This window comes from Monodon monoceros, unplaced genomic scaffold, assembly GCF_005190385.1.
Source record: "Monodon monoceros isolate NGI ecotype Baffin Bay Population unplaced genomic scaffold, NGI_Narwhal_1 Super_Scaffold_15, whole genome shotgun sequence".
In the NCBI taxonomy this organism is placed as follows: Eukaryota; Metazoa; Chordata; class Mammalia; order Artiodactyla; family Monodontidae; genus Monodon; species Monodon monoceros.
This window is the reverse complement of record NW_021703771.1, coordinates 82529664-82544513: the sequence shown is the minus strand read 5'-3', so window position 1 is coordinate 82544513 and position 14850 is coordinate 82529664. Positions and strand designations below refer to the sequence as shown.

General features: G+C 37.5%; 1 protein-coding gene across 11 annotated transcripts in view; it reads left to right on the top strand.

The window, feature by feature from the left end:
* Positions 1–14850, top strand: part of AGPAT4 (1-acylglycerol-3-phosphate O-acyltransferase 4) — a 1398816-nt gene that overhangs the window by 476723 nt on the left and 907243 nt on the right. For 9 of the 11 annotated variants that reach the window (XR_003793727.1, XR_003793728.1, XM_029224045.1 and 6 more), the window contains exon 4: positions 2853–2974. Coding sequence is in view for 9 of the 11 variants with exons in the window: in XM_029224045.1 (XP_029079878.1) it covers positions 2853–2974 (122 nt within the window). In the remaining 2 variants the exon portion in view is untranslated. The remainder of the gene's footprint in view (positions 1–2852; positions 2975–14850) is intronic. The other 2 variants (XM_029224043.1, XM_029224047.1) reach the window with 1 other exon arrangement.

The following is a 14850-nucleotide window of genomic DNA, read 5'->3' as shown; positions in this document are numbered from 1 at the left end:
CCTTCCTTCTTCACTAAGCTTGTCATGGTACACATTAAAATTGTCAGAGTTCTTGTGATTTTCTGTCAGTTGTTATGGCATTTCTATAGCTTTAATATATGGTTCTATCTGTTGCATTTATGATATACATAAAACCTTAAGAATATATTTTATCTAATTATTATATTTGCTAATAACAATGTGGTATTTATAGACTTGAATATCTTGCACATTAAGGCACTAAAGCTGCAAAAACGTGTCAGAAAATCATAGTTTCATATCAATACAAATATATATTTATAATTCATCTTCCTTTTCACACTGAAACTAAATATTAATCTCTGGAAATTAATAATTACAAATATATTACCAATAAATAATAAAATTATAAAACTTGACATCTTTATTGTGCTTTACATTTTACAAAGTATTGTCACCTATAGTATTAGTAAAGATGGCTAAACAAATGACACTTAAATATGTCTGCAGAGGCACGTTTTGTAAATTAGTAAAGCAAATGGAGCTACATAAGACCAGGATCTTTTTTGTTTTCTCATTATTTTTGTACTAATTGTTTTCAATAAACCATATGCATTTGAAAGTCTGAAAGTTTTTGCTCATAATGATCAAATGTACTTACTATTCATTATTTCTAAATGTTCTTGATGATACTAGTAAAATTTTAAACAAATCTTTATGCTGTGACCTTTCATGTTAGTCCCACCCATTAAGAAGTAAAGTAAGGATTAAAAGAACTATTTGGTAATTTTGGAAATTTGGAAGTTAGTTATTTCACTGGTAAGTGTGTCTGAATAAAGGTAGTTCTTTGTAGATGTAGAAGTGTGGAACAGTTCAAAAATATTCCCCTAATTTTTTCCTGTATGGTGACAGGAATAATATTTTCCTGTATGGTGACATTTGAGAGAAATGATCAGAGATGTTTAACTATCTATTTTTTTTGTGCAGCTTTTGCTCTTGAAAATGTATTATTTGAATGGCATTTGTCTAGGTAGAGGACACTCATGAAATGCAAAGAACCCATTTCTGCACACAATCGCTGAGTGTGCTAAGCCCCTCAGGGCTTTTGTTTTACTTTACGTGTGACCCTGTGTTGGAAAGTCTCATTGGAAACTCAGCAAACTGTGATATTATCATTCATATCATGAGAAAAGGAGTAGTTTGTCCCTATAGATAAGATTTTAAGAGAAAAATTCTGGAGCCTTCAAAACTGGGTACAGACACATGAAGTAAAATTCAGGAGCAGTGGCCCCTAAATTTCCAATGGTCTTAGATTCTTGTCCTTTGAAAAACTTCAACAGCAAAGTGTGCATTTAATTTCCCTGTGTTACCCTTGGCCAGCTCTTCCGGCAGCAGGCTGCTACTTTGCTGAATAAGTCACAGGGCTGTTGGCAAGAAGAAGAAAAGATTGTCCCTCTTTTGAGCATAAAACTAGATTTTCTGTTGGGGTTGGCCAAAAGGTTTGTTCGTTTTTTTCCGTAAGATGGCTCTAGTAGCACTTAGTTGTCTTTAACTTAATTCGAATTGTTAGATTGTATGTGACAGCTGTCAAATCAGCGTGCATTTAAAAAAAGATTTATCAAAATTGGCAAAGTTTTGTGTAGCCATTTTAGTATTGAAGATGGAAGAAAAAAGCAACATTTTTGTCATATTATGCTTTTTTATTTCAAGAAAGGTAAAAACGCAACTGAAATGCAAAAAAAGATTTTGCAGTGTATGGAGAAGGCGCTGTGACTGATCGAACGTGTCAAAAGTGGTTTGCGAAGTTTCGTGCTGGAGATTTCTTGCTGGACGATGTTCCACGGTCAGTTAGATCAGTTGAAGTTGATAGCAATCAAATTGAGACATTAATTGAGAACAGTCAACGTTATACCACGTAGGAGATAGCCGACAGACTCAAAATATCCAAATCAAGCATTGAAAATCATTTCCACCAGCTTGGTTATGTTAATCGCTTTGATGTTTGGGTTCCACATAAGTTAAGCAAAAAGAATCTTCTTAACCATATTTCCGCATGCGATTCTCTACTTAAACGTAATGAAAATGTTCCGTTTTTCAAACAAATTGTGACGGGCGATGAAAAGTGGATACTGTACAATAGTATGGAATGGAAGAGATTGTGGGGCAAGTGAAATGAACCACCACCAACCACGCCAAAGGCCGGTCTTCATCCAAAGAAGGTGATGTGTATATAGTGGGATTGGAAGGGAGTCCTCTATTTTGAGCTTCTTCCGGAACCCAAACGATTGATTCCAACAAGTACTGCTCCCAGTTACACCAACTGAAAGCAGCACTCGACAAAAAGCGTCCAGAATTATTCAGCAGAAAACACATAATCTTCCATCAGGATAACACAAGACCGCATGTTTCTTTGATGACCAGGCAAAAACTGTTACAGCTTGTCTGGGAAGTTCTGATTCGTCCACCGTATACGCCAGGCATTGCACCTTCGGATTTCCATTTATTTAGGTCTTTACAAAAGTCTCTTAATAGAAAAAATTTCAATTCCCTGGAAGACTATAAAAGGCACCTGGAGCAGTTCTTTGCTCAAAAAGATAAAAAATTTTGGGAAGATGGAATTATGAAGTTGCCTGAAAAATGGCAGAAGGTAGTGGAACAAAAGGGTGAATACATTGTTCAATAAAGTTCTTGGTGAAAATGAAAAATGTGTCCTTTATTTTTACTTAAAAACCTAAGGCACTTTTGGCCAACCTAATAAATTAAATTGTTGTATCTTCGTTATAATATTTATCCCAGTAATGTTTCAAAATGTTCCTGAGGAGTTAGTTTTAAAATTTGTCTAAATTTGGATTCAGCATTGATTGGCTACTTCCTCTGCTTTCTTTTTTTCCCAGCAGATAGACCAACCTACCACAGCTTTTTTGTGTACTGCAAAGGCCCCTGTCAAGGAGTGCAGCCAGGAAAGCTCAGGGTGCGGTGCAGCACCTGCCAACAAGCGACGCTCACCTTGGCCCAGGTAAGGAGATGTGGCGTGAGCCGGCTGCCCTGAAAAATGAATGTGTATTTCCAGAGTTGCCTTTCGGGGTTTCTGATCAGATATCACCCATTACTGAAAAATGGACTTCTATGTGGTTGTAATGGTTAATGGTATTTGAAGTTTCATTTAAAAATATACTGCTCTGTAAATTTTAGGTACTACAGGGCCATTGCCCCCATTTCTTTAATCCAGGCCTATTGAAAGGGAATATAGAGGCTGATTTTAAATCAAAAAGATGTTGGGGGTGTCTTCTAGAAGCAGCCAAGAAGGATCCTTCTAAGATCCTGGAAATGTTTCATATCTCGATCTGTGTGATAGGAACATGGTTGTATGCATATGTCAAAATTTTTTGGACTCTTCATTTAAGGATGGTGCACTTGAGGTAAGTGACACTCAATAAAAAAAATGAAAAGGAAAGTTGTGGATCGAGGACCAGTATGCATATAAAACAGGGTTGCAAAGCACGATGTGTTGCCGCCTCTTCTTGTTTTGTGCAGTCCACAACCTGAGAATGGTTTTTATATCTTTAAGTGGTTGGGAAACGTCAGAAGAGTAGTATTGTGTGACGCATGAACAGGACATGAAATTTAAATTCCAGTGTTGTGATAAAGTTCTGTCAGAACACAGCCCCGCCCACATCTGTGCACGTTGTCTGTACCTTTCTTGTGCCCTAGATTGACTGGATGGCCTACAACACCGGACATGTTTACTCTCTGGCCCTCTAGAGAAAAGATTTGCCAGCTGGCCCCTGATATAAAACATAGGCACAGTAGTTCATGGCTTTAGTGTGATAGTTGTGTAGGATTTGGCTAAATGTGATGTGGATGCCAACGTGTGTAGGGGAGCAGAGGGCATTCTGGTCAGCTCAGTGCTGAGAGCACAGCCCAGGAGGCACAGAAGGATAAAGACTTTTACAGGTGATTAGGGGTTGAAGTGTAGAGCAGCACCCCCGTGAGCACATCGGGCCCCAGTGACGGCTAGAGCATTTAGATTTTATTCCGTAGGCAACAGGAGCAAAGGCAAAGCGTCCCAAAGAAAGACCATGTATAAAATGATGTTTTAAGACTATTTCTTGGTGCTGTAACAGTTTGTCACTGGGATTGAGGCTGGTGATAGATCAAAGGCAAAGAGGTTAATTAAATCACCTATTAATTAATTAATCACCCTTACTGGATGTGAGGGAGCATTGTGAAAGAACCTGAAGGATGTACCGAGTCAAGGGGAAAGCGTGGGGAAATGGTGGAATTACTCAAAAATGTAATTCAGTTATCATTAAACTTCTGTCCTACATTCTATGCAATTGTCTATCTGTCTATATTCCAAGAGTCTGTAAGCCTCATAAGATCAGATAACTTGTCAGTTTGGGTCCCTGTCTTATTTCCAACACCTCACGTGGTGTGTTGCCTGTAGCGGATGGCATCTGCGTTTGAACTTTCACACATTGATTCAATAGATCCACAAACTTTAGAAATTCTATTTGGCATTTTGTAATCATATGAATCATAGTAAGTATGATTGTTTTGCCACAATTTACTGACTTCCTTCCTTACATTTATATTCTGGTACTTGTATTTTTCTCTAATTCTCACCACAGACCTGAAAAGTAGATATCATTGTCCAATGCTTTTAATAAAGAGACTCCACAAAGTTAAGTAATGAGTTCAAAGTTACATGGTTAACAAATGTTGGTGCCAGAAGTGAAGAGTCTTTTCTGTATTTCTCCAAAGCCCTGGCCCTTTTTTAGGATAGATTGCTTGCTATACAAATCTGCTAATAAATGTTCTATTATTCAACTACTTTCCTTGTATTTAAAATATCATTCAAAAATGCTCTTAGAAAAAATACCCTTAAGGATTAAGAAAATAGAATCAAAGATGATTTGAAGATTATTTATTTAATCCAGAGTTTCAGTACAGTTACTAGATGTAGCATAACTGGTACCCAACAAATAAATAGACCAGGCATTTCGGTTTTTTATTAATAACAAAAGATACACACTCAGTAATACCTTCAAACAATATCTCTGTGAGCAGCTGACTGATCACACCGGCAGTTGGTCTGCAAGTTTAGTCTTAGAAATGATGGAGCAGGTGTGGGACTTTGCTAAGAGGACGGGTTTCTAAGCAGAGAATAGAAAACTGATAGGTTTCATTTGCCCAAAATCTATAAAGATCTACAACGTACACAATTTCCTCTGGTCAGGAAAAAAAAGAAAAAAGAAATAGGATCATGCGTAGCTGACTAGTTGTAGGGAACAGATTGTGGTTTACCTGGGCTTCTGCAAGGGGCTTCTGAATACACAGTGAGGAAAATTGGAACCTACTTACCCACCTGGTTTATTTTTTTAAATCATAATTTTATTTTTTCTGGTTAGAAGAAATCTGTCTGCAATAAGCCCCATGCCCTTCATGAGTCTTAATAGTAGCCTCCTAATTTTTTTTTGCTGTCGTTGGGGATTTATTCATAATTCCAACATTTCCTCAGCACTATTTAAGTTTTACATGCGAGAGAATGAGCCGCCTCTCATACGTGATGCTCTCAGGTTGAATTGTTGAAATGTTTCATATTTAATGTGAAACTCGTAATAAATTGGCAAGAAAGAAGGACAGCAATTTCTGTCACAGTGTTAAGGATGGGGAAACTGAGGTCTGAAGTTTGGGCCTGACCTTGAGAGTAAGTTGAGAATTAGCTTACAGAAAACACCAGGTTTTCTTCTGTCTCCAAGATCTTCTTTAATTCATGGTGACCTTGACCAGGGTTTCCACTAACTGAAATAGTCTTTAGGAAAATGAACACTCACTGGAAAACACTGAACAACAACTGATTGGAAAAACATGGCAGGCAGCCAGTTTTCAATTGCCTATTCAAAGATGGTCCACGTAGGTCCACACAGAAACGACACGGGGTTGACCACAGAGGGAGGTGGCTTTATCCACGTGTATACATTTCTGATTGTCTTCTTGAATAATAAAATGAATGATTTTAAATAACCTATGTCATCACTGTTTCCCTCATTAGTGTGGAAAATCAAATGATGTGTAAATCATATGTTCAGAGCCTTTTTTTTTTTTTAATTCAGAAAAGTGGGCAGAAAAAATAAGGTTTTCCAAGATGCGTAGACTATACACTGTTTTTAGAATAACTAGACATTAAAGAAGGAATTCATATTGGAAAAAGAAACAGCACTGAGAGACTTAAAGCTTCGTTCCCCTCTCCCTTTCTCCTGGAATCCTGCCAAATTCAAGGTTAGAATGTCAGTAGGCATGGTCCCTTCTACTGTCTGTCCTGTTGTTAAATTATAAGTGTGTGGGGTGAAGAGCGAGCCTTCTGGTGAGGAAGAAAGCTCTTAGCTCAAGCTCTCAAAGATTTCCCAGCACCAACGTATATAAACACAAGACTACCAGAGACTGTGTGACCTGTTAAAAAATTGGCCTGGGCTGGTGAAATTTAGGTAGATGTAATGTTGATGATGAGGATTCTGTCCCAGGGAATCACCTTAAGAGGGTTCCTCCTCCTGAGCCCTGCAGGCTTCTGCTCACTGAGTCCCAGCGGTGTTCTCTCCTACGCTGGGATGACATGTCCTGTCCCTTCTCCCGTCACGCTCCAGCCGTTGCCCACAGTCTAGATGGGTTGTACCTCCTGTGGAAAACAAAGCTTCTGTGATAGGAAGAAACTACTTTTTCTAAAAGGAAACAGGCTTAAAATATGGTAAGGATGTTTATGAGTAAAATGATTTATTGACTCTAAAAATAATTACAAGATAGAAAGGATGTAGAAGTGAGATGAGAGAACACACAGAACATAGTGTTCTGCCTTGGAATACTGTATGGGGCTCTGAATTGCCTGGGAGCAAAGACCTGGAGAGAACGGACTCTGTGGTCCTTTTGTCCATCAGATGTTCTGCGTTTGAATTCTGGTTCTGTCACTTACTGGCTGTGTGACTTGGGGCAGGTTGCTTAACTTCTTTATGTCTCAGTTTCCTTGTCATCAATTGGAAGTAAACATTTCATTAAAGCTGTGAAGGTTAAATGACTTAACTCATTAAAGTATTTAGAACAGTGCCTGGCACATAATAAACATCTGGAAACCATTAGCTCTTATTGTCATTTCTTCAAGTGAAGAAAACTTTTGATTTTCTACCAAAAACACATTGAAACAACTGCTGAACTCACATTGTAAACTTACACCTCTAGGGCACTTCAGTTCTGATTAAGTTACAAACTGTTAATACCTCTAGCACAAACTCTAGGTAACCTGAGTTATCCGCTATTAACATCTTTTTGTTTGCACCCAGTTTATTAGTCTTAAAATGAATCAGAAGCCAAGAGATTACCGCAGCCATGAACTGTGGATGATTTTTTTCCCCCTACAATCACTGTAATTACTTTATCTCAAAAAGAACTTTATCTTTGCCACTCTAATAAGATACTCTGCCGTGGAATAGCATTAAAGCTAAAAGGTTTCTGATGATAAATGGTGAAATAAATAGAGTAAGTTGTACAAATGCCTGACATGATGGACTTTATTTAAAATTGGTTTATAGATTAGGAACAATTTATGTGAGGAAATTTATTAAGAAATATACTCTAAATGTATAACTGTTCCTAAACTTAATATTTGTTAGAGATTAATTGTTGACCAGGAGTCTACTTACTTCCCTTAATATCAAAACCTACTCTTACGTACATAATAAAGTCACATATGTAATAAAACTGTAGATGAGAGAAAAGGAGAATGGACAGAATGGCTCCTTGGACTTGGCTTGAGCCCCATGGTTCAGGGGAGAGTGAGAGCAAAGAGTGGACAAAAGAGGTTTTTCATGAGAGTCTGTGTGAGAATCAGGGCAAAAGCCAGAGCCAGGCAGGCTTGGGGACGAGAACGGAGCCCAGCATCATTCTGGCACCTGGAAGATGCTGGGTAGGACTGCCAGATTAGCACACAAATATACAGGGTGTTCACATAAATTTGATTTCAGATAGACAATGAATATTTTGTTCATGTATAAGTATGTCCCAAACATTGCATGGAACATAACTATATTAATTTTTTAAATCTGAGATTCAAATTGGCATCCCATTCTTTATCTGGCTATGCCCCTCCCTCTTTGCTGGGACATCTGTGTAGTGATTATTGGTACTGACCCCAGGGAGGCCCCTCAGTTGGCTCTTGGTCAAGCTGCGTAGGCAAAGCAGCAGCCGGAGGAAGAGATGAACAGCAAGAATGTCAAACAGAACAGCCGGAGCTGGCAAACTCGGTAGTGGTCACGTGTGGGAAACACTCAACTGGGGGTTCTAGAAGTAACTGGGGGCCTCTGAGGTGTAATGCCAACATCCTTGAGTGAGAGTAATCAGCCAGCAGTCATTCGAGTCACAATCATAGATGGAAGTGTTTGTTTCTGAAGAACTATAGACAGTTATTAGTAAACCAAGGGAACGTCTCATTAGAAAAACAAACAAAAACAATAAATATGTTCTTGTGGATTGGAAAACAGTTCATTTTTGCTATATTACAATGATATAAACATTTAATAAAGAGTTCACAAAAAGTGAAGAAATATAAAGTTGCCTATTGAAATAGATAAAACACTATATATACATATAAAACTGTGTATGAAATGAGTAAAATGCTATCCAGCTGAGCTGCAGGCAGCTGTAGCCAACAGCTGGTCACTATGTTATGTTCACTATTCACTGTTTTATGTTATTTCAACTGTAGAAATTCCTACATTGAGAACCTTTGTCATATGCTTAATATTTCAGAACTAAAATTTTCTTTGGTCATATGTTATTAGTTGGAGTGATTTCAATAAATTGAATCCTGCATAAATGTTGGTAAGTGTTGGTAACGCATTGACTTTTCAATCAGGCTAATAATTTTCAGTTGGACCCCAGTGGAGGAAGCCTTTCACTGCTTCTTTTTTGGTGACTCTCTATACTATATTAATAGCTGACTTTTTTAAAATAATGATTTTACTTTACAAATCTTTAAGAAAGAGGAAAAAGAAAATAATCTTGCACATGCATATCCCCAGAGCATATTTTTAGAACACCCAGTAGCATCAGAAGTCCCTGGAAAGATGGGCCCTTACCAGGCATGTACCCTGGTCGTGCTGTAGTGTCTCACCGTTTGTCCTTTGATACCCAGCCTTACTCCTGACCTATGATGCTAGTGTGAAAATCTCAAAACCGTGAGCAGGAAATTTAAATCATGCCATTCTGAAATGTATGCATATATATTTTAAAAAATGTGTTGAATTCTTTATTTCCTTATTCCCAAAGGAATAAACCAATAAAACCAAATACTTTGGTTTATTGTGTGTATATGTATGTGTGTGTATATAAATATATATATTTTTATATATCATGAGGAATGAGTATTATTAATAGCTATTATTGAATGTTTACCAGAAACCAAGATCTAAAGCAGTTTACCTAAATATCCCATTTAATTGTTATGTTGTTTGAATAGTGTTCTAGTTTCTTTATATGTATGATTATGGCAATGAGGTACATATTGTTATTTACTTCATATGGAAAATACGATAAAGTTTTCCAAAGTCTGTCAGTCAATACTGACACGTGGTCATTAATCTGTTTAATTGGAATTTGGTTGTGCTACATAGAATTTTATTCATTGTTCAGAATGATAGCGTTAAAACAATTACAAGAGAAGTATTTATTGGGACTACAAAGGACATTTGACAAAAATCACAGCCTAAATACATTTATAAAACATAAAGGAAAAGATAAGATTTTTTAAAGAAAGTGTATTATATATGCTATTATTTCATTTTAAGTTGTAGTTAAATGTATCATGTTTTAAAACAGGGCTGCTTTGTTTACTGGTTAACAATTCTGTTCACCGGCAGTGATAGAACACTCTTTCATCAGCGGCTTACTCCATGAGGACTTAAGTGTTGTCTTAAGCACTGACTGGGTTGTTTGTACCTTTCCTATCCACCATCCTTCATGTCACAGAACCAGGTATCGTGGTATTGAGTCTGCAGGCAGGGCAGGACAACGGGGAACATCCATGCCTGTCTTTTCTATTTGTAAAAGGAAGTAATAATATTGATAATTTTTAGAAGCCTCTTTTCAGTCTTCCCCTTACATCACATTGTTTATAACTTTGTCATAGACCCACTAATAATTACAAAGGAAGCTTGAAAAACAAGTGTTTCCCAAAGGGGAAACAGGATAGCCATAATTGGCTTAGGCCAGTTTATCCGAGGGTTTCGGTCCATTGCTTCTCCAATCAAAATCATACTTCTGCAAATAAGGAGAGAAGATGAGATGGACATTGGATGGGCAAATGACTAATGGCTGCCGTATTTGTAAATGCATAATTATTTTAGATCACTTTCATGGACACATCAGTTTCTTTACTAAGTCTGAATGTTACTGTTATACACTCTATTTGTATCGCTATGGCTATGCAAGGGATTTGGCCAGCCTTGATCTTGTTTTTGTGTGTGAAATGCCACTGTTGTTTCAGTGGTTGTTTCTACACATAAATGTATCTCCCTGGTTTTCTACAGAATGAAATTGATATATTATCCATTTGACCACTTAGAAGCGTTATCAAGAATCGTGGAAAGAAAAAAGAAAGATCTTCAGGGCAGTGGGTTATTTGTTCTTTGCTTAAGAAGAAAATGGCCTAAAAACCTCATTGGGGAAAGATAAACAGAATTTAGTAGCTCTGTCATACTCTATAGTAGATCCTTTGTCAGTGCTTTATAAAGAATGAGCATATTATCTAGCACTAATAAAATGTGAGGGGCAGAAGAGTTGCATTGAGAGACCTACAGAATTAGGCAAGAGAGTGCAGGTCAGGACTGTGCTATGTTTTTTCAGTTATTTTACAGAAGCATTGGTACTTATGCAGGCATGCCATTTTCCATCTGGGAATATCAAGCTACCTGCATAAATGTATCATTGAAGCCATATGAGAAATGGAGAGGTCAATTGACTTCACTTGGGTCCACAGTGAGAAAGGAACCAAACTGAGAATTAAATCTGGGGAACCAGAGTTACATTCTAACTGAAACATCCATATTAAGTTACATTTGTTTTCTTACTACTATGGAGAGAGAGTAGAGCCTTACTCTGCAGGCTTTTCCCGAAAAGAACCAAATTTATTAGACTACATTTCCTAAAGTGGGAATGGAGATTTGGGAAATGGACAGTGACACACAGGTGTTTTCCTTCAGTGAGGAGAAAACAGAAGAGCATCGGTACACCTGGAAAATAGGAAATCATGAAATTACAGAGGAGGCTCTCGTGGATTATGACAGTTTTTCAGTGACTAGTTGGCTCTACTGGCTTGTTGGAGGCATAATACTAACGAAGTTAGAGTCCTCGGCATGAGTCCTGCAAGGGCCACTTGCCTCTCTGAGCCCCGTTATAACCCTGCTTGTACTGGAACTGCCTGGAGCTGCTTTATGAGAAGAGAAATACCACTGGGCATCAAGGCTCAAGAGCTCAGCAAGCCCCATCATGAACAATCCTGTGTTCTCAGCTTCTGACCGGTGGCTACCACACTTGCTCTCTCTGAATTGTCATTTCTAACCACACCTCTTGACTCTCCAAGCTTAACACCATCACTGTTCCATGGAGAGGTACCTATCTGCATTGCCCCTTTTACCTTTCTACAGTTCAGGCTTCTTCTTGAGAATATTTTCAATCAGTCTTGCCAGTCCACACAAGTCCTATCCAAGTTCAAACAGTAGCTGCTGGTCTTGCTTCCCAATACATCCTGATTCTAATAATGATTTTTCTTTCATACTCTTCCTCTACCACTTGTGACTCTGAAGCTGTTCATAGAAAGGTGAATTTCATTGAGGGAAGGAGATACTTTCTGCCTTTCTTACATTTGAAAGCCATGAATTTAGTAGAGAAAGGAAGACCTAGGAAGTGAATCATTTTAACTGCTTTAAACATATGAAGGGATGACAGATGGAAGATTCCTAGGATTTTGTTTTATTTTCAGAGAGCAGAGCTACAATTTATGGGTGAAGACAGATTTTAGGTCAAATAACTCTCTTCAGTTAGAGTGCCATACAATGAAGAGAGCTACCTAACTGGAAAAGCAATTGTTCCTCCATTACTAAAGGTCGTCTAGCAGAAGACAGATGACCAAACACCAAGTATATATTATAAGAGCAAGTTTTTTTATCAGGAGGGAATTTAGATTGGATGACTGCAAAGTTCATTCCTACTCTAAGATTACAGATAGGTTAAGGAAAACAGTGACTGTGATGCCATTTGTTCAGTTATTCATTTATTCCACCGCACAGGTATAAACATCTCCTATGCATCAGGCACTATGCTAAAGCACAAAGGTGGAAAAGCCATAGTCCCTGCCTTGAGGCACTGAGTCTAGAAATGGAGTAGAGTAAAGGGTGCCCAATTAACAGAGTCCTTTATTTTTTTGGTCACACTCCATTCATTTTTGTGGTCACACACATATACCATCTTTACTATGTCTGTTTATTCAAAGCTTAAATCTTAACTTTATGGCAACATTACACAATTTACAGATTATATCACATTTGTTTACACTGACCTTCTACACAAACTACTTTAAATAGGATATCCTTTTCAGTAAGAAAGAGAAAAAAAACACGTTTTTTTACTTACTTTTAACAGATTATGAAGGAAAAAGCTCATCTGTCCATGAGATGATAATGCCAGCTTTAAACGATGGCTGTATCTGATTAACTGTAGGTGATTTCCTAGGCAGTAGGGCAGTGGATGTTTATTAGGATGGCTTTCTAAATTAATATGAAATTCCCAAAGCACGACTGAAGATTTAAAGAAAATTCTGGGTCATTTTGACACTAGATAGAAATACAGTTCATGAAACTAGTTAGGAGAACCCTTAGTTTACTCATACTAACAAGTGACTCCAAACTACTGGCTCCAAACTACTCCAAACTAGTGGAGACCCAAATGATCTCCACTCAGTCTCCAACACACCACTCTTTACATATACAATGTAGGTGACGAATTTCGAAAACTGTATCGTGTGTTGGTCAGAGGTGTATGGAAACTTTGTACTTTCCACTCAGTTTTGCAGCAAGCCTAAAATTTCTCCAAAATAATAAAGTTTATTTTTAAAATTCTATCTCTAGTTTTTAGATTCATAAATCTGTGTATGGAATCAGCACCTCTCTTGCTTTACCACCTCTATTGTATCTGGTGCTCCAGTTGAAACCTCTGATGTACTGCCCTATTACATAAGCTGAATCTGTAGAGCCTTTAACAGTTTAAAAAGTATTTCCATGTGCATCATGTTGATTTATAAGAGAGCCATGTTAATTGGGAAAAGTAGGTATCATTATCAGTTTATACCTGAGAAAACCCTACAAGCATCAGAGAAAAAGAGAACTACCAAAGAGATAGTATGAGGTGGGGCTCTAGCTTGAACCCATATGGTATGGAAACAATCTGAGGATTTTCTCATTCTGCTACATCACCTCCTCTCTTAGCAGAGAGTTAAAAACCTTTAGTTGGTACAACATCATTCTCAATGGTGAACAACTGAAGCCATTTCCCCTAAGATGGGGAAGAAGACAAGGTTGCCCACTCTCACCACTATTATTCAACATAGTTTTGGAAGTTTTAGCCATAGCAATCAGAGACGAAAAAAGAAATGAAAGGAATCCAAATCAGAAAAGAAGAAGTAAAACTGTCACTGTTTGCAGATGACATGATACTACACATACAGGATCCTAAAGATGCTACCAGAAAACTACTAGAGCTAATCAATGAATATGGTAAAGTATCAGGATACAAAATTAATACACAGAAATCTCTTGCATTCCTATACACTAATGATGAAAAATCTGAAAGAGAAATTAAGGAAAAACTCCCATTTACCATTGCAACACAAAGAACAAAATACCTAGGAATAAACCTTCCTAAGGAGACAAAAGACCTGTATGCAGAAAACTATAAGACACTGATGAAAGAAATTAAGGATGATACAAACAGATGGAGAGATATACCATATTCTTGGATTGGAAGAATCAACATTGTGAAAATGACTATACTACCCAAAGCAATCTACAGATTCAAGGCAATCCCTATCAAACTACCACTGGCATTTTTCACAGAACTAGAACAAAAAATTTCACAATTTGTATGGAGACACAAAAGACCCTGAATAGCCAAAGCAATCTTGAGAAAGAAAAATGGAGCTGGAGGAATCAGGTTCCCGGACTTCAGACTATACTACAAAGCTACAGTAATCAAGACAGTAGGGTACTGGCACAAAAACAGAAAGATAGATCAATGGAACAGGATAGAAAGCCCAGAGGTAAGCCCACACACATATGGTCACTTTATCTTTGATAAAGGAGGCAAGAATATACAATGGAGAAAAGACAGCCTCTTCAGTAAGCGGTGCTGGGAAAACTGGACAGCTGCTTGTAAAAGAATGAAACTAGAACACTCCCTAACACCATACACAAAAATGAATTCTAAATGGATTAAAGACCTAAATGTAAGGCCAGACACTATAAAACTCTTAGAGGAAAACATAGGAAGAACACTCTTTGATATAAATCACAGCAAGATCCTTTGTGACCCACCTCCTAGAGAAATGGAGATAAAAACAAAAACAAACAAATGGGACCTAATGAAACTTAAAAACTTTTGCACAGCAAGGAAACCATAAAGAAAACGAAAAGACAACCTTCAGAATGGGAGAAAATATTTGCAAACGAAGCAACTGGCAAAGGATTAATCTCCAAAATATACAAGCAGCACATGTAGCTCAATATCAAAAAAACAAACAACCCAATCCAAAAATGGGCAGAAGACCTAAATAGACATTTCTCCAAAGAAGATATA